The sequence below is a fragment of the Pelophylax lessonae genome, assembly GCF_965119305.1.
Source record: "Pelophylax lessonae genome assembly, chromosome: 11".
Classification (NCBI taxonomy): domain Eukaryota; kingdom Metazoa; phylum Chordata; class Amphibia; order Anura; family Ranidae; genus Pelophylax; species Pelophylax lessonae.
This window is the reverse complement of record NC_138778.1, coordinates 131,775,814-131,797,817: the sequence shown is the minus strand read 5'-3', so window position 1 is coordinate 131,797,817 and position 22,004 is coordinate 131,775,814. Positions and strand designations below refer to the sequence as shown.

At 46.4% G+C, this 22,004-nt stretch overlaps 1 protein-coding gene across 1 annotated transcript in view; it reads right to left on the bottom strand.

The window, feature by feature from the left end:
• The window catches only part of FDXR (ferredoxin reductase), a 203,787-nt gene that overhangs the window by 136,845 nt on the left and 44,938 nt on the right, over positions 1–22,004 (bottom strand). Inside the window, exon 3 of the mRNA XM_082271385.1 lies at positions 5,008–5,103. Within this exon, the coding sequence (XP_082127511.1) occupies positions 5,008–5,103 (96 nt within the window). The remainder of the gene's footprint in view (positions 1–5,007; positions 5,104–22,004) is intronic.

The window sequence follows — 22,004 nt, the reverse complement described above, 5'->3', positions numbered from 1 at the left end:
GCTTGCGGGCCTGCCATCCCAGAGCAGGTGGACCACATCAGAGGACTTCGCGGACCACCGGTTGGGCACACCTGGCTTATTATATAGTGAAGCTATGAGTGCTTTACTGCTCCTTCCCACAATGCAATATATGGAGTCAGTGGACCTACTGAAAACAAGGCACGTCCATGTGTAGCTGATATCTTGCCAGTATTATTAAATCTCCACCACCACTAGCAGCTTATTTAGAATGTGGTAGATCTCCCAATCTCCATGCTAAGGCAGTCGGGGGAAATGCTTACTATCAGATACAGCCAAACTCCAGTTGGAGGTATGGCGGCTGGACCTTCAATATAGTGCAGTTGATACAAGTAGTCCATAAGGTGCATATAACACTTAGGGCAAATGTCACTTACATAAAAAGGTGCCATTTATTTTTCAAGTTTATAACTAGAAGGCAAACTGTGGAGATGGATTAGAAGGAGTGTCAGGCTTCTATTGCGGTCTGTGCCCCCGTTAGGGAAAATTCACCCTCTCCATTTGTCCTGTTTAGCATTATCATTGAAAGTAAAAAAAAACAAAACAAAAAAAAAAACCCAACCAGGGTAAATCCAAGGAGCACACTAGTTCTGCAAAGCTGGGGGTCCCCAAGGAACTCCCTTAATTTGCAGGGATTTTCTCTCACTTCCTGTTTAGCTATGAGATAGGGAGTGAAGGGAAGGGAAATCTCCGCAATGGGACACATGGCGGGAAAAAAAAAAAAAAAAAAACTCACAGGAGTAATAACCCTCCCTTGCTCTATCCAAAATGAAAACGTTTTGGCTATAGTCTACTTTAATGCAGAAAATGCATCAAGGTAAAAACCTTTACAACCACTTCAAGTTCAGTCGAACTGAGGTGTGAATAACACACCAAATGCTTACAGGCCCAAGAAAAAAACCCCACAACTGGGGACTGCCTGCAGATCACAGAGCCACCTGAAGGACTTAACACTCAAAGCCAAAATCAGATGATTCTGAAACATCCACCTGGTAGACGTTAGAAAACAAGAGAACAGAAGACCAGGTGGCAGAATTACACAGATGGATAACTGTTGCTTGATGCCAAAAAGCACCCACAAATCTAGTAGAGTACACCAAGACATGAGAGAGTGGAACCTGATCTTTGATACCAAAAGCTTGGTTCGTCTGAGCCAACTAGAGATGGTGGAATTAGAGGGTGGTGCACCCTTAGGCCCCTTTCACACAACGTCAGTTGTCATCCGTTTTTCGTCAGTTGTTATCCGTTTTTCGTCAGTTGTTATCCGTCTTTCATCCGTTTTTACATAGAGATGCATTGATGTCCGTTTTTCATCCGTCAACGGATGGATGAAAAACGGACAAACGGACAGCGTGTGTGAAAGGGGCCTTACAGGGATCACCCAGGATATCAACAAGGGAATCGGTTTTCCTGAACAGTGAAGTGATTGGGAGAAGCCATGGAAACATAAACAAGAAAGGTCTTCCATGAAACAAACAAAGCTCTTCCAGAGAATTTACAAGATCTCGCAGTTTAGTTGTGAGAGCTTTCGGGATAGTACTGATGGCGTGGACTCAGAAGGCAACTGGAAGGTCAGGACTTCATCAGTATCTCAGGAGAGATGAAAGTAAAAAATGTTATTACAAGTTAAAAATGTTAATACAATACTTATTTTGAGGTCCTCAGGCTGGGTACATGACTAGTCCTCTTTGTTTTAGGATCTTCTTTCAATACTGGGCAGACCTTGATAATGCATGAAATCGCCAGCAAGATGGTGTCAACGCCTCTCTCCATCAATACACTAAAGTATAAAGAGTATAAAGAAACATGCCCCTTCAGAGGGGGAGTCTATAACCCCCTGTCTTCAGTATTCTAAGTTTTAAAGAGACCTTCACCCTAAGTTAACTAACTTTGTCCCGCCTCCCTCCCCCCTCCCCCCCACTTCCTCGGTCACATTTTTTATGCTGCAAAGTAGTGCCTTCTCATTTCTCACCTAGGCAAGAATGACGATCATTTCCTGCCCAGATTCTGAGCATGCCAAGAGATAACATATATGCGGCTTTATGTTAACACTGTGCTGAGAACGTGTGCCCTGGGCACTCCCAGCACGGTCACTGCCAGGGACGGGAAAGCTCCCGATGCATACTAGCGATCAGGAGCTTTCAGATCATATGCCTGCCAATCACAGCGGTCACATGACCCAAATGCCTGCCTCCATCTCCTGGCATTTAGAAGCTCCTACAGGGGCAGGATGAGATTAGGACTGCATTCGTTTTAAGCGAACAACATTTTCAGCAAGTACAGAAAATATCTCAGCCAGGTGATAGCCAGACCATTATTCTTGATCTTTAAGGATAGTCTACAGATGGGTATGGTGCCAGCTGATTGGAAAAAAGCCAACGTGGTACCAATATTTAAAAAAGGGCCGAGATACTGTATATCCCGGGTAACTATACACCTGTCAGCCTAACATCAGTAGTCTGCAAGATTTTGGAGGGGATGTTAAGAGACGATATACAAGACTTTAGTACTGAAAACGGTATTCGTAGTAATCAGCATGGATTCATGAAAAACCGTTCTTTCCAGACCAATCTATTAACCTTCTACGATGAAGTGAGTTGCCATCTAGACAAAGGAAGGTCTGTGGATGTGGTGTATCTGGACTTTGCAAAAGGCATTTGACACAGTTCCCCACAAACGCTTACTGTACAAACTAAGGTACGTAGGTATGGACCATAGGATGAGTACCTGGATACAGAACTGGCTCCAGGGAAGAGTACAGAGGGTGGTGATTAATGGAAAGTGCTCGGATTGGGCGGGTGTGGAAAGTGGGGTCCCCCCAAGGTTCTGTCCTTGGACCAATCCTGTTTAATTTATTCATAAACGACCTAGAGGAGGGGATATCCAGCACAATCTTGGCATTTACGGATGATACTAAACTAAGCATGCCAATATCTGCTATGCAGGATGTGGAAACCTTACAAGCGGACCTGAACAAAATAAATGGGGTGGGCAACTACATGGCAGATGAGGTTTAAATGTTGAAAAATGTAAAGTAATGCACTTGGGCGTCAGAATCACGAAAGCAAGCTACTCATTAGGGGGGGGGACCTCTGGGTGAATCTAAGAATGGAAAAGGACCTGGGGGTCCTAGTGGACAACAGGCTTGGCAGTGGAATGCAATGCCAAGCCGCTGCAAGCAAAGCCAAAAAAAATACTGGCATGTATAAAAAAGGGGATTCACTCCAGAAATAAAGAGATTATTCTCCCACTCTACAAGACTCTGGTCTGGCCACATCTGGAGTATTCCGTCCAGTTCTGGGCACCGGTCCTCAGAAAGGATGTGCTGGAACTGGAGAGAGCCCAGAGAAGGGCAACAAAAATAATTAGGGGAACGGAGGATCTCAGCTATGAGGAAAGACTACATGCATTGAACTTATTCTCTCTGGAGAAGAGACGCTTGAGGGGGGATATGATAGCAATGTACAAATACTGCACTGGTGATGACCCTAGCATAAGGAACAAACTTTTCAGAGAAAGGGAATACAATAAGAAAACCTGGCCACTCACTAAAACTAGAGGAAAAATGGTTTAACCTTAAAATACGTAGGGGGTTCTTTACTGTCAGAGCAGTAAGGATGTGGAATTCTCTTCCACAAGCAGTGGTATCAGCAGGGAGCATCAATAGTTTCAAAAAACTATTAGATGGGCACCCTAAAGACCACAACATAAAGGGGTATACAATGTACGGTGTGACGAGCGCCCATTTGCTGGGACGTTCGCCATGGGCTACTGGAGGTGTGAGGAGGCCAGACTCCTGCCCACGGACTATGGGCCATGGCTTGTAGGGGAGTGCACCTCTGTGTGGGGGTATATGCTGGAGGACCATGGAAGTAGTGTTACTTTGGACTCAAATCCATGTCACCCCAAGATACAGACTAAGATCCATGTTACAGGCCTAAAGCTGCCTGTTATAGCAGAGGACTTCTCTACACAATGAGAGACTAAAGAGATGCTAATGACGTCAAACTCAGCTATTATCTACTGTGGTCATGTGTATTGACACTTATAAGAAGGTATTTTGAAAACGGAGACAGGTAGTCTGCAAGCCTACGTCTTCTACTTTCATCTGTTTTGGGGTGGTTGTGTATTTACACTTCTAGGAATACGTATTCGGCTTTGTTTTGGGGGCTTGTTGTTTTTGGAGTTAATGATAATGTTGCAGTCTCATTCACCTATTGTCTCTTTCCAGAAGGCCAAGGTATGTTAACTATGTTCTGTATACAATTACATTTGCATATGATAATGAAATCAAACACGAGACTGTATATATTGGAAGTGAGTTGTTGAATAAAGTGTCTTGTTTTACCCTTCATCGAGCTTAGGCTGATGTTTGGGGGGGGGGGGGGAATTGAGGGGCCAGGTCACTGCATCACGTGAAAATCTGGAGACCCAAGACAGAAATACTTGGTCCAAGTATTGGGGATCTGTTACATACAGTTAACAGCAAACACACACACACACACACACACATCATAGGTTGAACTGGATGGACTGATGTCTTTTTTCAACCTGACAAACTATGTAACTATGTTGATCTAGCAAGAAATGCAGTGTTGCTGAAGAGAAAGCACAAAGAACCCCATCTTGCTTGTAAAAAAATACTAGTCCCATCAATCCACCATGTGATGGAAATGAACAATGTGAACAAGGCCAGCCCGTGTGTTCACCATGGCTCCCTCCATAGATAACTGGAGAAAAAAAGCATAGACATAGTGAACAGGAAGTGTTTTATTTGCAGGATTACCAGGGGAAATAAAATAAAACTAATGCAGTCACCATATCGAAGGACTGGTAAGCTGCAATTGATCCCATTTTTGAGTTCAGAATCACTTTACCCTTGTTAGCAGAATAAATGTCAGACACATTGACCACCCATTTATATAATCACCTTTGTTCTTTACAGTCTGCCTTTTTACACATACTGCAGATCACTAAGTGTACACTCACCTTTACTTCAGGGTGATCAGGCGCTACTCCGAAACGGACCAAGCCAAAAGGGACGGGAAGTTTCTCATATATATCCACCACTGCCTGCGTGTGTTGCTGAAAAGAGAACAACGCTGCAAAATGTAATCAGTGCTAATATGACATACCACTACATAGACAACAAAACATTTCCAGTCTGGAGGGTATGCAGAGAGGGGAGGAAAGGACAAGTACAATACACATATAGTATGTAGGAGGGTACTACAACACTTTATATGTATTTGCCTCCCTGCAACTGCACTACCAGCACTAATTAAATACTGGCCAACATATCCCAGATGTGACAAAGCAAGGTACGCTCATGCCCTTTCCCTTTCCAACAAAGCTCCTTTTATTTTCCTGCTGCTGCAGGCACCCAAGTCTTCTCCAGCACAACATGACAAGCCGACTTAGTATCAGGGAGGAATAAAAACACGGACAACAAGAGAAGGACTTCTTTACTTGGTACCTCCTAAAATAGAATCCTTTCCACTTTAACACTGTGATAGCCAGAAACGAATGCCCAGCAAGTCAGCATGCCACCAAAACTCTTCATTAACCCATTAACCACTAGAGCTCTGGAAAGGTTTTACCCTCTTCATGACCAGCCATTTTTTTTTTTCTATTCAGCACTGCTCTACTTTAACTGGTAATTGCAGGGTCAGGCAACACTGTACCCAAAAGGAAATTTATATAATTTTTCCCCCCACACAAATAGAGCTTTCTTTTGGTGGTATTTGATCACCAGTGTTTTTTTTTGTGATATAAAGAAAAAAACAACAAACAATTTTTGACATTTCCGCTATAAACATTTCAAGTAAAAAAAAAATTGACAAATTTTGGCCAAAATTGATTTTGCTACATGTCCTTAATAAAGAAAAAAAAAAGTGTACATTGATTGATTGGTTTGTGTGAAAGTTATAGCGCCTACAAAAACTATGGTATATACTGGATTTTTTTTTTTTTTTTTTTTAATACTACTAATGGCGATGATCAGCGACTTATAATAGGACTGCACTAGTGCGGTGGACAATATGACACCAACTGACCCTGGGGGTAACTGGCTAACTGCCACTGACATCACTAGTGACATTAATACAGTTATCAGTGATACTATACACTGTCTCTGACGGTGTTCACCGTCATTGGAATTGAAAGACTGATACTTAATGGTTTGAATTGCTTCAGATGGGACAGTAATATTTGTCAGCAATATCTTCATATAGAAATACGAAGATGTAATCCCACGTAACACGGTGAGACCTAGACTGCTGTAGACCATTGCCATGAAGTCTGACTCCTAAATGATGTGTATTCCATGTACTAAAATGTAGGAGACAGACAGACTGATACTGGGGTCTCTTCCTATTGTTTGTGTATTGACATAATGTGTAATTTTGTATTTTGTTTTAGCTTTGTTGCCGGCAGTCTTGTCATCCCAGTCTGGTTTAAGTGCGCTGAGTTAACTAGCATGTTCATGAATACTTTTGCAAGGCACTGTAGATGGGATTAGCCATGAGTCAGCTGTACCTCGTTATCTAACCATTGTGTGATGTTTTGGGTAAATATTCGGGTCATTGTTCATGTAGTGACTGACATAATTCTCAAGTGTATATAAAATTATGTATGACTGTTCAATAAAGTGTGATTCTAGTACAAGCTAAGTTTCAGGCTAGCTTTGCATGTAGGGCGGATGGAATATCTATATATGTTCATGACTGTAAGGAAGCCTTATACTGACGGGAGACCACAAGTACAGTGTGGGTAGGAGGTTCCGTTACACTGTCACTGTACTAATGGCTGGGAAGGGGTTAACATCTAGGAATGATCATGGGGATTACATAAGTACCCAACTATGTGTAATGTAAGGGGTGCTGCTTTTACTAATAGATCTTTAGGTTTCTCATCCCTGCTGGATTGTCAACACAAAACTCTGGGCTGTGCTTGTACATTTAACCACTTAAGGACCAGAAGGTTTTACCCCCTAATGACCAGGCCATTTTTTGGCAATTTGGCACTGCATGATTAACTGGTAATTGCGCAGTCATGTAATGCTGTACCCAAAAAAAAATATTTTATTTTTTTCCCACAAATAGAGCTTTCTTTTTATGGTTTTTGATCACCTGTGCGGGTTTTATTTTTTGAGATATAGAAACGAAAAAAAAAAAAAACATACATTTTATACTTTTTCTTATAAACAAATATCCAATAAAACACAATTTTAGTCATACAATTAGGCCAAAATGTATTTAGCTACAGGTCTTTGATAAAAAAAAAAAAAAATCTCAATAAGCATATATTGGTTTGCGCAAAAGTTATAGCATCTACAATCTATGGTGTATATACTGGAATTTAAGCAGCTTTTACTTTCTGGCTGCCCATCTCATTTATTGTTATTGAAGTGCTAAAATGTTAGGGCCATGGGTATATGTGGCAGGGCCATGGGTATTGCTCACACGTGCCAAGGGTATATGGGGAATGACCCCCCAAAATACATTCTGCTGCTTCTCCTGAGTCCAGGGATATCACACGTGTGAGACTTTGGCAGTCTAGCCGCGTACAGGACCCCAAAACCCAATCACCGCATTCAGGCTTTCCAAGGGCGTAAATTGTTGATTTCACCCATCACTACCTATCACAGTTTCAGAGGGCACAAGATGCCAAGACAGCACAAACCCCCCACCCCAAATGACCCCTTTTCAAAAAGTAGACACCCTAGGCTATTTGCTGAGAGGCATGTTAAATCCATGGAATATTTTAGATTTTGCCACTAGTTTTCGAAGAATAAAGATTTGTGGAAAGCAAAAAAAAAAGTCAATTAAATGATATATTTCTCATACATGCCATGGGTATATGTGAAATGACACTCCAAAATACATTCTGCTGCTTTTCCTGGGAGTACAGAGATACCACCTATGAGACTTTTTGGCAGTCTAGCCACGTATAGGACCCCGAAAACCAATCACCGCCTTCAGGCTTTCAAAAGGGAATAAATTGTTGATTTCACTCCTTACTACCCATCACAGTTTCGGAGGCCATGAAATACCAAGACAGCACAAACCCCCCCCAAATATACCCTTTCCAGAAAGTAGATACCCAAAGCCATGTTGAGTATTTTGCAGATCTCGCTTTTTGTCACAAAGTTTTAAAATATAAAACAAAAAAAATATATATGTTTTTTTCCCTTTTTGCTCTTCATTTTCCAAAACAAATGACAGCTGCAAAATACTCACCATGCCTCTTAATACTTTGGGGTGTCTATTTTCCAAAAAAGGGTCAGGTTTACCAGGACAGGAGGGAGAAAAAAAAAAAAAAAATGGGATTTTTGACTTACCATAAAATCCATTTCTCTGATGCTCATTGATGGACACAGCTTCTGGTATTCTTAACCATTGGGTTAAACTGCCCCCTACAGGAGTAGGACACTTTCTGCTATAGCCACTCAGTTTTGTTACAAGCAGTGTCAGGAGAATTATAAAGGCCCGTACACACGTACCGATCGTCGGCATACAAACGTCGGTGGACGAAGGATCTGCCGATTGTACGCGTGTTAGTATGGTGCCTCCGACAGATGTCTGCGCACAATCCGCGGACAAAAGTCTTTCGTGCAAACATGAAAATATTTGTATGCCGACACCAGAACGGACGATTGTTCGCCTGTCAGTACACAATTCGGCCGACAGACCGCAGATTTGCAAGACTGGGCATGCTCAGAAAATAGAAAACACAGGGAAAGTTAACCATTACATGACATCACTTCTGCAGTCGGCGGACAAAATTCTTGTGCTGTCCTTGTGCTGTCTTTGCACTTTTCAGCAGACACCGACATCCCGGGGAGAAAAGAGGAACATTTGTAAGCCGACCATCGGTACGTGTGTACGGGGCTTTACTCCACAGAGGGGTGGGTGCTGTGTCCGTCAATGAACATCAGAGAAATGGATTTTACGATAAGTCAAAGATCCCCATTTTCTCTTTCGTTCATTGACGGACACAGCTTCTGGTATTCTTAACCATTGGGATGTCCCAAAGCAGTGTTAAACATGAGGGGTGGGAAACCGCAAAAAAATTCAAGGCTAAACATGGCAACAGGGGCTCAACCAAACAACTGGAGCCCACCTGAAAAAACAAACAATACGCCCTCAAAGAGGATTAGGTCCTCTAAACAGCAGCCTGCCAAAGGAAGCATCTGGAGATGCCAACACATCCACTCTATAAAACAAAAAAAATATGCACCGACGTATGGGGGGGCCCGCCTTACAAACCTGCGTCAAGGACGCCTGATGACGGAAGGCCAGGAGGCACTAAGCGCCCTAGTAGAGAGTGTGCCTTAACAGGGAAAGGAAGGAGTAAGCGGACAACTCTTTATGAGGTCCACCCGTGAGCACAAATAGTCTGACTTCCTGTAAGACTCCGTAGCTGCCAGGTACACCCTAATTGCCCGGACCACATCCAAGGCATTCAAGACAATTTCCTTCAGATGTTTAAGCCTGGGACACAGGTAAGGCAACACAAGGTCTTCATTCAAATGAAAATCAGAGACTAAAGCTGGATACACACTATCCCAACTTTTGTGGTTAGATTTCCTTCAGATTTACCTTTTCTATGTAGTGCAAGGGCCTGCCAGATTGCATACAAATTTAAAGTGTTTAGGTTTGACCTTATATTATATGGTTTTGGTAAGTCTAAAGGAAAAAGTCTTCAGAAAACCTTATAGTGTGTATGGCCCATAACTTAAGAAGGAATGACAGATGGGGCGAAGCACCACCATATCCCTTTAAATCACCAGATAAGGTGAATGACAGGATAATGCCGCCTGGTCCGAAACCCTGCACACAGAGGAGATGGCCACCAAAAAGGCCATCTTCTGGGACAGCGTAAGCAGGGGAAACTCCCTAAGATTCTCAAAAGGGAGAACCGAAAGTACCAAATTGAGGTCCCAAGGCAGCAAAGGAGACCACACTGGAGGGACCCAAGGGCCGAACACCCTGAAGAGAGGTACGCACCAGAGCTGTAGCCAAGGGTCGTTTGAAGAAGATCCACAAGGCCGACATCTGGCCCTTTATAATACTCAAGGCCAACTTCTGTTCAACCTTCCGTTGAAGGAAGGTCAAGATCCGAGCCACTGAAAAGAGCAAGGAGGAACCCCAAGGGATTCCCACCATGCAATGCAAATCTTCCACGTACGATGGTAGATCTTACAAAAAGTAGATTTCCTAGCTTTTAACAGTGCAGGAATCACTGATTCAGAAAATCCCCTATCCTTCAGCACATGGCTTTCAGCAGCCAAGCCGTCAAAACCCAGCGACTGTAAAGCAGGTTGGACGATTAGCCCTTGGGACAGCAGATCCTCCCTGAGGGGAAGCCTCCAAGGAAAATGTCGGCAACCAGCCACACCAGGTCGGTGTACCAGGCCCGCCGAGGCCACTAAAATGACCTGAACCCCTTCTGCCTCGATCCTGTAGAAGTCTTGGCAAAAGCTTGAGAGACGCAAATCAGACGTTATTGACCCCACCACCACCATCTGCCAAAGGATCCCTGTGCCCAAGCCACAAACCTATGTACTACCTTTCTCTTGAGCCGAGACGCCAACAGATCCACTTCGGAATGCCCCACCGGAAACACAACTGATGAAACACCTCTGGATGAAGAGAAACTCCCCCCTAGACTAACACCTGCCGACTGAGGTAATCCACATGCCAATGTTCCACTCTGGGAAAGTGAACAGCGGAGAGGGCTGGAACTTGTGCTCCCTTGGGGATTGACATAAGCCACGACATTGTCAGATTGAATACGCACTTGAAAGCCTTGTAGATGATCCATCCAATGTTCCAGGCACAGCCTAATCGCTCGTAACACAGGACATTAATCGGTAGTCTGGATTCTTCCAGGGTCTAGACCCCCTGAGCAGAACTTTGGCCGAGGACGCCTCTACACCTGGACAGGCTGGCATCCGTGGTGACCACTGTCCAATACAAGAGTAGGAAGGATTTTGCCCTGCCGGAGCGGCGGAGGGCGAAGCCACCAGATCAGGGACTCTCTCTTGTACCCCAGTTCAGCTGGATTTGGTTGTCCAGAGACTGCAGATTCTTCTCCCATGTGAAGAGAATCTCCCGTTGCAGGGACCTGGTATGGAACTGTGCAAACTGGATTGCCTCAGCACCCACATACAAGTCTGGAAGGACAACCATTTGCTACCTGCAGTGTCTGAAGTTCATCCGGAGGAAGAAATATTCTGGCTAAGTCCGATTTCAGAGTCAGCCCCAGATTGTCTAGGTTCATAGAAGGGACCAAGGCTGACTTCCGAAGATTCAGAATCCAGCCAAACTCCTTCAGAGTTCGTATGGTGATCTCCAGGTTTTCCGCCAGGGCAGAAGGCGACTTTGCTCACAGAGGAGATCGCAAAAATAGACCAGGACAGCGATCCCCGCTGGCATAAGAATGCCAGTACCGGGGCTAACACTTAAGTGAAGTCCCAGGGAGCAGAGGCGAGGCCAAATGGTAACGCCCCAAACTGATATTGTTCCTCTCCCATTGCAAAGCAGGGGAAGCGTTGGTGATTGACACATATTGGAATGTGAAGGTAGGCATCTTTGATGATGTCTATGGAGGCAAGAAAATTCCCCTGATACAGGGAAGCCACCACTGTGAATGGACTTAATCCTGAACTTCTGCACCCGCACAAAGCAGTTCAGCGCCTGGTGGTCCAGACCCACAGTGACCACCAAAATTTAGAGGGGCTGGGGGAAGGAGGGGAACCCGGGGGTCCCACCATCCCAGGGAGGGGCCCATGTTCACCCCAAAACCCTCCAGGGGAAGAGGGGGGACAGCTACTTACCATACCATGGAAACAGGGTGGGGACCTCTCCGGACAGACCGCCTCCCTATCAGAATGGGGGGGCTATTGGCCAGGAGGAACACTGCGAATCAGGCCGAGGCCAGCTCGTATGCGCCCTCACGAGACCTTTAACTCGCAGGCCTGCTGCCGTCTAATGGGGCTATGTCACGGCCGACCTAAGACCCAGACTAAGGGAACCCTCTGGATTTTGAAAAAAAATATCCAGTCCATCGCCCAGTCCAGCAGTTGATAGGAAAATTTTTTTTTTTTTTTTTTTTTTTTTTAAATGAAAAGGAAAAAAAAATTGCCAGGACCAAATATCCTATAAAGGAACTAGGTCCTTACTCTTGACTAGGCAGGGAAAAAAGAAAAAAAAACGGAGTGGCTATAGCAGCGAGAGGGAGTGTACCCCCTGGAACGGCCCATGGGTGTAGCCAGAATTTTTTTTCTGCCTGGTATCCTACTCCTGTAGGGGGCAGTAAAACCCAATGGTTAAGAATACCAGAAGCTGTGTCCGTCAATGAACGAATGAGAAAAGGGGGTGTCACGCCTATATTCGCATTTTCTACAGACACGACATGACATCTTTGGGGGTGCTTTTTGGGTAGGGGTACCAGGGAAGACATCCGGAAAATGCCTTTCATGCAGCCGGCTCACTGCATCTGGATTGTGAATTTGGGCCACAGCACCTTCTAGATACAGAAGGGCTGTGATGATCTCTTCCTAGAACATCCACTTCTTCCTGACGCTCTGTATAGCACATAAAAGTTCAGCAGAGCCAATTGGAATAAGTATACAGACACTTTCTTGTACCAGCATCTGGCCTTACAGGCAATTAAGTATGGCGCCATCATCTGGTGTTGAAGTCCACCCCTCCCATGTTAAGGTTGTATTTGTGGACACAGAGGGGCTTCTCAACAATACCAGTCCCCGTTGTAATTTGGACTGTCGTATCTGCATAAATGGAGGACAGAACGAAAACATTCTGTGTGTCCCTCCACTTCACTGCAAGCAGCTTCTTACACTTCAAGCAGGCTGTCTCCCACCGTCTAAGTCGGGAAACTACAAGCCGTTGGGGGAAGCCCTGGCGATTAGGTCGCATGGTGTCACATGCGCCAATTCCAGAATCAAAAAGGTGACTAAAAAGTGCCACGCTTGTGTAATAATTGTCCATCTATAAATGGTATGCCTTTTCGAATAAGGATGACACCAAGTCCCAAACAATCTTGCCGCTGCTCCCCATTTAGTCTGGGCAGTTGGGGGGCTCCACATTGCTATTTTTTCCCTCCTAAATCTCGAAAATACATGTATAGCCTGTTGCCCTGTCACAGAGCTTATACAGTACATCTCAATGCCCATATCTGACACACTTGCTGAGGAGAAACTGTTTGAAAACAAGGTGGCCAGAAAATCTATCAGGGACTCCACGCAGACAGCTTGTTGGGGCATATATAGAAGGCTGCTAACTTTTGAAGTGATTTACGAGGGGATGAATTTTGTGTAGCCGGTCATATCCAGGGTCACCCCGAGGACGCCGATGAGTTCAATGTCATAATGCATGAACTGCAAAATTTGCTTGTATGTAGTCTTGGCCATGGCAGCAGAGAACACAGCATATTATGAACTGGGTCAGAGGACCAATATGACCACAACTCACTCTTTTTAGTAATGCCCATGATGAGGAATGGGCCCAGAAAGGTTTTAAATTCAGAAACAGTGATACGTTTCCATACAAATACTCTGGCAAGGGTCAAATTTGGATTTGCAGCAATAAATTGATTGGCATATAAATTGCTTTGGTCCACAATAGATCTGTACAGATCTTCTGTGAAAGACCGCTCATATAAACCAAGGGGAGTAAAAGCAGCGGTTTCCACCTGAATTTCAGGTTGGCGAGTGAATGGGGGGGGGGGGGTGTAGTATGGGTGCTGCAGAATCTGTGGGCTCACAATCAGAATTTGCAAGCATATTAGGAAGGACACAATGGACTCTACGGGCCTGTTTTTCAATTCTTGGTAGCTGCAAGACACTGTGCAAGCCACTGCACCAGTTTTGGACTGCACTTTTTGGACTCACCAAGTGTTACTGCAGTGCTGGTTTGCCTAGGACCAGGATGTACTAGGCTGCTGGTGCTTGCCAGTTCACCAGAAGGTTGAGCAGCACTAGTACCAACACTCTGCTGCATAGGAGAACCCTGCGATTGTTGCTCCTCAGAAACTTAAAAACAAAAAAAAAAAAAAAAAAAAACAAAAAAAAGTTTTTTTTTTTTTAGTTATTTTAAGTTTAATTTTTTTTTTTTATTATTATTTTTAAAAAATGTTCTGCTGCACCATGTGCCTGGTATAAAATTGGATTTTTGACTTACCGTAAAATCCTTTTCTCTTAAGCTCATTGACAGACGCAGTCCTCTTGATTAATATCAGTAGGGTTATACTGCCCCCTACAGGAGTAGGACACTAGGCCGGAAAAACGTTCTGGCCACACCTTAGGGGCAGTCCCAGAGGGTATATCCTCTCTCTGTTGTGGAAATTGCATATTTAACAGTGGCTCACTAAATGATACCTTTCTTTTGTAAAGATTTGGAAGGAAGTTTGGCCAAGCCTAGCCCCCCCTTCAAAGTCACTGTACAATGGATAAACAGCCCTTTTGTCCTCAGGACAAATGGTGTTGGTTTGGGGGGGATGGTATATTCCTTAATCACAAGTCTAAATGACTGCTCAAAGCTGCAAGAAGTCAGTCTCAAACTAAACATCCATGAAGCGATGACTACTGACTTTTCTCTGTGCCATGTGCGAAAGCAAACGGGACTCCATGGCTGCAAACTTATTTTAGCTAAGTATATTTGCTTTATCTTTATCTGTATCTGCTAGTCTTGTATTATGCTCCTAAATATTGTAATAGTTTTGTATGTACAGATTGTTTTTTTGCATAGTAAAAGCACATTTATACACCACAAAGGTCTAAGTTTCCTTGGTTGTACCGCAAAGTAACCTTGCTAGAAACGCACGCAAAACACTCTCCCTGCTACAGGATGTCAGTTATGTCACAAAGCAGTGTCAGAGAATTTAACCCAACCCAACTCAAAATAGAGGGGCGGGTACTGCGTCTGTCAATGAGCTTAAGAGAAAAGGATTTTACGGTAAGTCAAGAATCCAATTTTCTCTGTCGCTCATTGACAGACGCAGTCCTCTTTGATTAATATCAGTAGGGACGTCCCAAAGCAGTGCCACAAATGAGGGGTGGGATAACGGAAATCAAAATCCAATCCAGAAGGCCCAACCGGTGCCAACTAGAAGTCTTAAAGGCTCATCAGACAAAAGGATGAGACTCAACTGAAAACCCAACAGAAAAAAACCCTCGAGGTAGACCACCGGTCTCCTCAAACAGCGGCCTGCAGAACCTTGCGGCCAAAAGAGGCATCCGCCGATGCCAGCACATCAACTTTGTAAAATTTTGTAAAAGGTATGAACCGACGACCAGGTAGCCGTCTTGCAAACCTGAACCACTGACGCCTGATGGCGATAGGCCCAGGAAGCACTAAGCGCCCGAGTGGAGTGCGCCTTAACAGGGAACGGAGGAACCCGACCCGAGAATAAGCCTGTACCACCGTCTGTCTGATCCATCTGGAGATAGTCACGGCAGACGCAGGCAACCCCTTTCTAGGGCCATCCGTGATCACAAACAGTGAATCCGTCTCACGGAAAGATTCCGTAGTAGTCAAGTATACCCTAATCGCCCGAACCACATCCAAGGAGTGTAACGCAAACTCCCGAGGATGACTGGGCTTAGGACACAGGGAAGGTAACACAATATCCTCATTTAGATGAAAATCTGAAACCACCTTAGGGAGGAAGGATGGATTCGGACGAAGAACCACCTTATCCCTATGAACCACCAGATATGGGGAACGACAGGACAATGCGGCCAGTTCTGACACCCTGCGTGCAGAAGTGATAGCCACCAGAAAGGCCACCTTCTGGGATAAAGTAAGCAAGGGAATCTCCCTAATATTTTCAAAGGGAGGTTTCTGAAGAACCGACAACACCAAATTAAGATCCCAGGGAGGCAAGGGTGCGCGCACCGGCGGAGCCAGGTGTCGCACCCCCTGGATGAAATTCCGCACCAAGGAATGAGTAGCCAGAGGCTTCTGAAAGAAGATTGCTAATGCTGAAACCTGACCCTTGATAGTGCTCAAGGCCAGTTTCTGCTCAACCCCCTGTTGCAGAAAAGCCAATATTCGGGTCACCGAGTAAGAACGTGGAGGAAACCCAAGGGATTCACACCACGCGATATAAGACTTCCATGTGCGATGATAGACTTTTCTGGAAGTCGCTTTCCTCGCTTTAATTAGAGTAGGAATAACTGAAGCTGACAACCCCTTGTCCTTCAGCACCTGTATCTCAACAGCCAGGCCGTTAAAGCCAGCGATCGTAAAGCAGGATGGAATATCGGTCCCTGAGACAGCAGATCCTCCCTGAGAGGAAGTCGCCAAAGAGTGACTGCGACCAGCCTGACCAGGTCGGCGTACCAAGCCCGACGAGGCCAGTCCGGAGCCACCAGGATCACTGGAATTCCCTACACCTCTATCCTGCGAAGAAGTTTCGGGAGCAATTTGAGAGGAGGAAAAGCATACAGTAGCTGATACTGCCCCCACGGGGCGACCAGCGCATCTGCGGCGTCCGCTAGAGGATCGCGGGAGCGGGCTACAAACCTCCGCACCTTCCTGTTGAGTCGAGATACCAACAGATCTACATCTGGGGTGCCCCAACGAAGGCACAGTTGGTGAAATACCTCTGGATGAAGAGACCATTCCCCTTGATCCAGAATCTGACGGCTGAGAAAATCTGCCTGCCAATTCTGCACCCCCGGAATGAATACCGGAGAGCAAATCGTTGGGAGGAACAAATCGTTCTGCCCAACGAAGGATGCTGGCCACTTCCATGGCCGCCAGGACACTCTTGGTGCCCCCCTGGTGATTGACGTAAGCCACGGCCGTGGCATTTTCCGACTGGATCCGCACCGGGCTGCTCGGTCCAGTGAATCAGACAAAGTCTGATCGCTCTCAGTTCCAATACATTTAATCGGTAACCTGGATTCTTCCAGGGACCAGAGCCCCTGAGCAGATCGTCTGCCGAGAACCCCACCCGGATAGACTGGCATCCGTGGTGACAATCGTCCAATACATTGGAAAAAATTACTTCCCCTGACTGAGCATTGGTGACCGAAGCCACCAAACCAGAGAGATTCCCTGGTCCGTTCGCTCAGCCGGATCCTATTGTCCAGGGAATCGGGATTCCGGTTCCATTTGAGAAGAATCTCTTTTTGAAGAATCCGGGTATGAGACTGGGCAAACGGTACTGCCTCGAAGGAGGCCACCATCAGTCCCAGAACCCTCATGCAAGTTCGCAGGGAAGGCCAGTTGACGGTCAATAATAACGGAGTCGTCGACTGAATCTTCCGGAGTTTTTCCGGCGGGAGAAACACTTTTGCCAAGGATGTATCCAGAGTTAGGCCCAGATAGTTCAGTCTCCTGGTGGGGACCAGGGATGATTTCTGACGGTTCACCAGCCACCCGAACTCTTCCAAAGAGATCATAGTGATCTCCAAGTTTAGTAACAGAGCCTGTGGAGACTCCGCACGGAGTAGAAGGTCGTCTAGGTAGCCTAGAACCGAAATGCCCTGCTGTCGCAACAGTGCCAAAACTGGGGCCAAGACCTTTGTGAAGACCCGGGGAGCAGAGGCGAGACCAAAGGGTAACGCCGCAAACTGATAATGGTTCTCTCCCACGGAAAAGCGAAGAAAACGCTGATGTCCTGCGTAAATGGGAATGTGAAGATAGGCATCCTTGATGTCTATGGACGCCAGAAAATCCCCCTGATGCAGGGAGGCCACTACTGTGCGAATGGACTCCATCTTGAATTTTTGCACCCGGACAAAATGATTGAGTGCTCTCAAGTCCAGAATTGGACGCACCTTGCCCTCTTTTCTGGGTATTGTGAATAGGTTCGAATAGAACCCCTGAAAACGTTCTGTCCAAGGAACGTGGACCACCACTCCTTGTTGCATTAAATCCGTCACTGCCCCCCGCAAAGCTAAGCGGTCCGGGGATAGTCTGATATTGGAAGGGAAGAACCGCACCGGTGGAAGTGATCGAAATTCGATCTTGTATCCCGACCGTATGACCTCTTGAACCCATTTGTCTGGAATCCTGGAGAGCCATGGGTCCGGAAACCGGTGAAGACGTCCCCCCACCCCAGATATGGGTGGGGGCGCACCTTCAGGCTGTATTGGTCTTATCTTCAGGTCTGGCTAGGCCAGACCTTTGTTTACTCGACCAGCGCCCTTTGAAACCCCCTGGGGGGGGGCTTTGGAGGACTTTGCCTTATCGCCCGCCCCAGAGGAGCGAAAAAACTTCTTATGAGCGGAAAAGGAAGGTCCCAGTCTGCGACGAGGTCCTTTCCCCTTAGTAGTCTGTGGTAAAAAGGTGCTCTTGCCACCAGTGATACCCTTGATGATCTCATCCAAGGTGGCACCAAACAGGTGATCCCCTTGAAAGGGGAGATTAGTCAAAGCTTTTTTGGAAGCTTGATCCGCCGACCAGCATTTTAACCACAGCATGCGACGAAGGACCATCGCCGAGATTGATACGCGCCCCATTAATGGAGCGGCGTCCAGGGGGGTGTCACAGACAAACTGTAGCGCTTGTACCATCTGCTCCAGCAAGTCCGATACTGCTGGGGGGAGACTTCTCCCCTCCAGATCTCGGCGTAACAACTTGGTCCACTCGGTCAATGTTTGTGCAACCAGAGCAATGGTGAACACTGGCCTTAAGGCTGACCCTATCAGAGAAAATATAGAGCGGGATATAGATTCCGCTTTACGGTCCACCGGATCCCGAAAAGACGGAGCGTCCTCCACCGGGATAACAGTAGCTTTATTTAATCTGGAAAAATCGGTGAATCCACCAACGGTGGTACCGTCCATTTATTACGGAGGGATTCTTCAAACGGATAGCGTCTAGCAATCCGTTTGGAAATACCAGGGGTTCGTTTTGGACAGACCCATTCTTCCTTAATTATATCTTGAAAACATTTGGGCAAAGGAAACACCTTTGCCATCTTGGTAGGCTTGCGAGTACCAAAAGCAATTTCAGTATCAACTGCTTCCGTAGGTATAAGCTCAAGTCTTAAAGTTTCCCGCACAGACACAATCAGTGCATCTACCAGCGCTTCATCTTGCGCTATAGCGGAAGGAGAAATGTCTTCCTCGCTATCCGAGTATATGGGATACGAGGCACTAGCCCCAGAAGAGGGACATGCAGCCGCCGCGACAGGCTCAGAATCTGTATCTGAAGTGTCAGACGAAATAGGGGTAGGCGGGGGTCGCTTTTTAGCCCCCCGTCCCTGACAGGCCACCTCCACCCGGGATACAAAAGACTCCAAAACCGCTGACAATGCATCAATAGTAAGTGGAGAACTGGAGGGTCCTGCGGCCACCTCGAGGGGATCAGGTGGGGATACATGTGTGGCAGGGTCCATGACAGATCCAGGAACACTTGCCAGCAAACAAGGATTGCAAAAAAGAAAAAAAAAAACTTTTTTTTTTTTTTTTGTATGTAATCCCCCAGCGCAACAGCGCCCCTCAGTGCCACCTGCTTCGGACCCCCAGAGAGAGAGAGAGAGAGAGAGAGAGAGAGAGACCCCAAGGGCTCACCACCTTATGCACAGAAGCTTCTACTTCTCTTGAACTGCTCTCAGCGCTGTCCTTACAGAACAGGAAGTCTTGTGGATCGATTTACCCGGGTAAAGGAGGCGGCTCCGCCCCTTTACACGCCTTCCGGCACTCCCACCGCTACTCCTCGAGGTAGCTGGGTGTCCAAGATGGCCGCCGCCATGCAGGAGACATTAGGCTACGCCAAAATGGCGGCCCACGGAAGTATGGCGGCTCCGTGATACATCTGCATCGCTATTAGAGGACTCCCGTGCGATAGGTAGGTGCCTGATAGTATCACCCCTCTGCACGACTGTTTTAACAGTAACGCCAGCGGCGCCCTGTCTCCATCCCTGACCGCATCAGTCATGGATCCTTAGTCCCCTGGGAGCTCCAGTTTGTCTGCCATTGACTCTACTTGCTGAGCCACCTGGAATGCTGTTTTTACAACGCAGACTTTCCTTGCAGTGACAGACTCATATAGATTGTCAGCTCCCAAACCAAGCCTCCTGGAATGGTATACCTTACTCACCACTCACACTAGCAAGGGGGAGATCTGTAAAGTGTGTCACTGGATGGAGGGGAACCCCGGATCATGAGGGTCCGACCATCCACAGAGGCGCCCACATCTATTCCCAAAACCCGACAGGGGGAGAGGGGGAACATTCTACTCACCATACCGGAACAGGCGGGCACCCACTCCTAACAGAACCCCTCTCCACCGAGGTGGGGGGGCTGTCGACCAATACGGACGCCGTGACTCAGTTTCCTGACTGGTCGTAGGCGACCTGGCGAGACGTTTAACTCGCGGGGCCAGTCCCCGTCCAGTGGGACTATGTCGCGGCCGACCCAGCACGGAGCTAGGGCCTGCACGCGCTCGTAGGCTGGCTGGGGTGACCACTGGATCTCAACATCCAGCCCGTCGCCCAGCTCCAGCATAATTGCTTGAAGATCTCACAGGAACAAAAACTGGAGAGAAAAAGCTAACTAAAAAAGATTTATCTAAAAAAGCTTGCCAGGACCAGAGATCCCAGCAAGGAACTTAGGTCCTTACTCCTGACTAGGCAGAAAAAAAACTGACATCCTGTAGTAGGGAGAGAGAGGATATACCCTCTGGGACTGCCCCTAAGGTGTGGCCAGAACGTTTTTCCTGCCTAGTGTCCTACACCTGTAGGGGGCAGTATAACCCTACTGATATTAATCAAAGAGGACTGCGTCTGTCAATGAGCGACAGAGAAACTAATGTATGTTTATGTATGCTAGTATTCATTATAGTTTAATGCCTTTTAAATATTGTTAATATTAAATTAATTTGTCATGCTTTGTATGTTTCATATACCAACATTGGGGCTGGAGTCCTCCTGATTCGGGTGTCCCCGGCTTATTGGCTCCATTTCCTGTTTTCCCTTTGTTAATTGATACTTCCGGCCAGCGCTCTTAAGTGTCCTGCGTCTGGCCGTGTATTATATTGGTCTGAAGAAGGAGCTGTTGTGAGCATGCTCCGAAACCGGAAACCGCCCATTCCTCGTCTATGGCCGCACGGTCCTTCTGTGAGGAATGCGGTTCGCCGCAGCCACATTCTGATTCAGCCCCCGGATTGGTTTATTCTGCTGGCAGCTTCCACAACGGGTACACGGTGAATTAGGAAGGACGCCGGGTCATGGCGCTCTACTTTTTGCTTTTATTCAAGTCTTGATATGAGCTTAATACATTGGTTATTACTGCATCACTAAGTGGCGCCTTCTCTTTACTCTGCGTGGGATCTCGCTTCGGCCCTGTAAGAGCTGCCCTCGATGATAGCACTAACACTGTGCTTTTTGAACATTCACTATCAGTCTGGTTAACATCTCACCTATCAAGACTGTCTGGAACAATGGACCCATCCCCAGCAAGAGCGCCCATTCTTTTTCCTTTTGCAACTACTCAGTCGTCAGAGCTATCCGTCAGGGTGTCGCTGCTCTCTACAGGTTCAAATACTGACCTTGATTCTGACAGTGAGGCTACCCCACATCTCTCATCTGTCATACTCCGCATCGTGTAGAACTCTTCACTAGTGTACCTCTGTTTGGACATTTTGGCCAATAAATTTATAGGTACCTAGTGTGATTTACAGTTAAAAAAGCACCTGGTTGTCAAGGACTGTTTGAACTGCTACAGAAAAAAATGTAATTGCTAGTGCTAGCAGAGATCAGGCCTGAGTCTGCTAACGCTGCGGTTTAGTGTGCTGTGTATTGGAAGGGACAGTAATCTGCTGGTACTGCACTTCTTGGGGGCTGAGCAGAGGGGCTAAACGCAGGTGTTGGTGCTGATAGAGGTGTTAAGTGTGTGTGTGTGTGTGTGTGTGTGTGTGTGTGTGTGTGTGTGTCAGTCAATCAAAGGGTTAAAAATTACTACTAACTATGCAGCAGGGCAATCTGACGCTGTCCTGGATTAA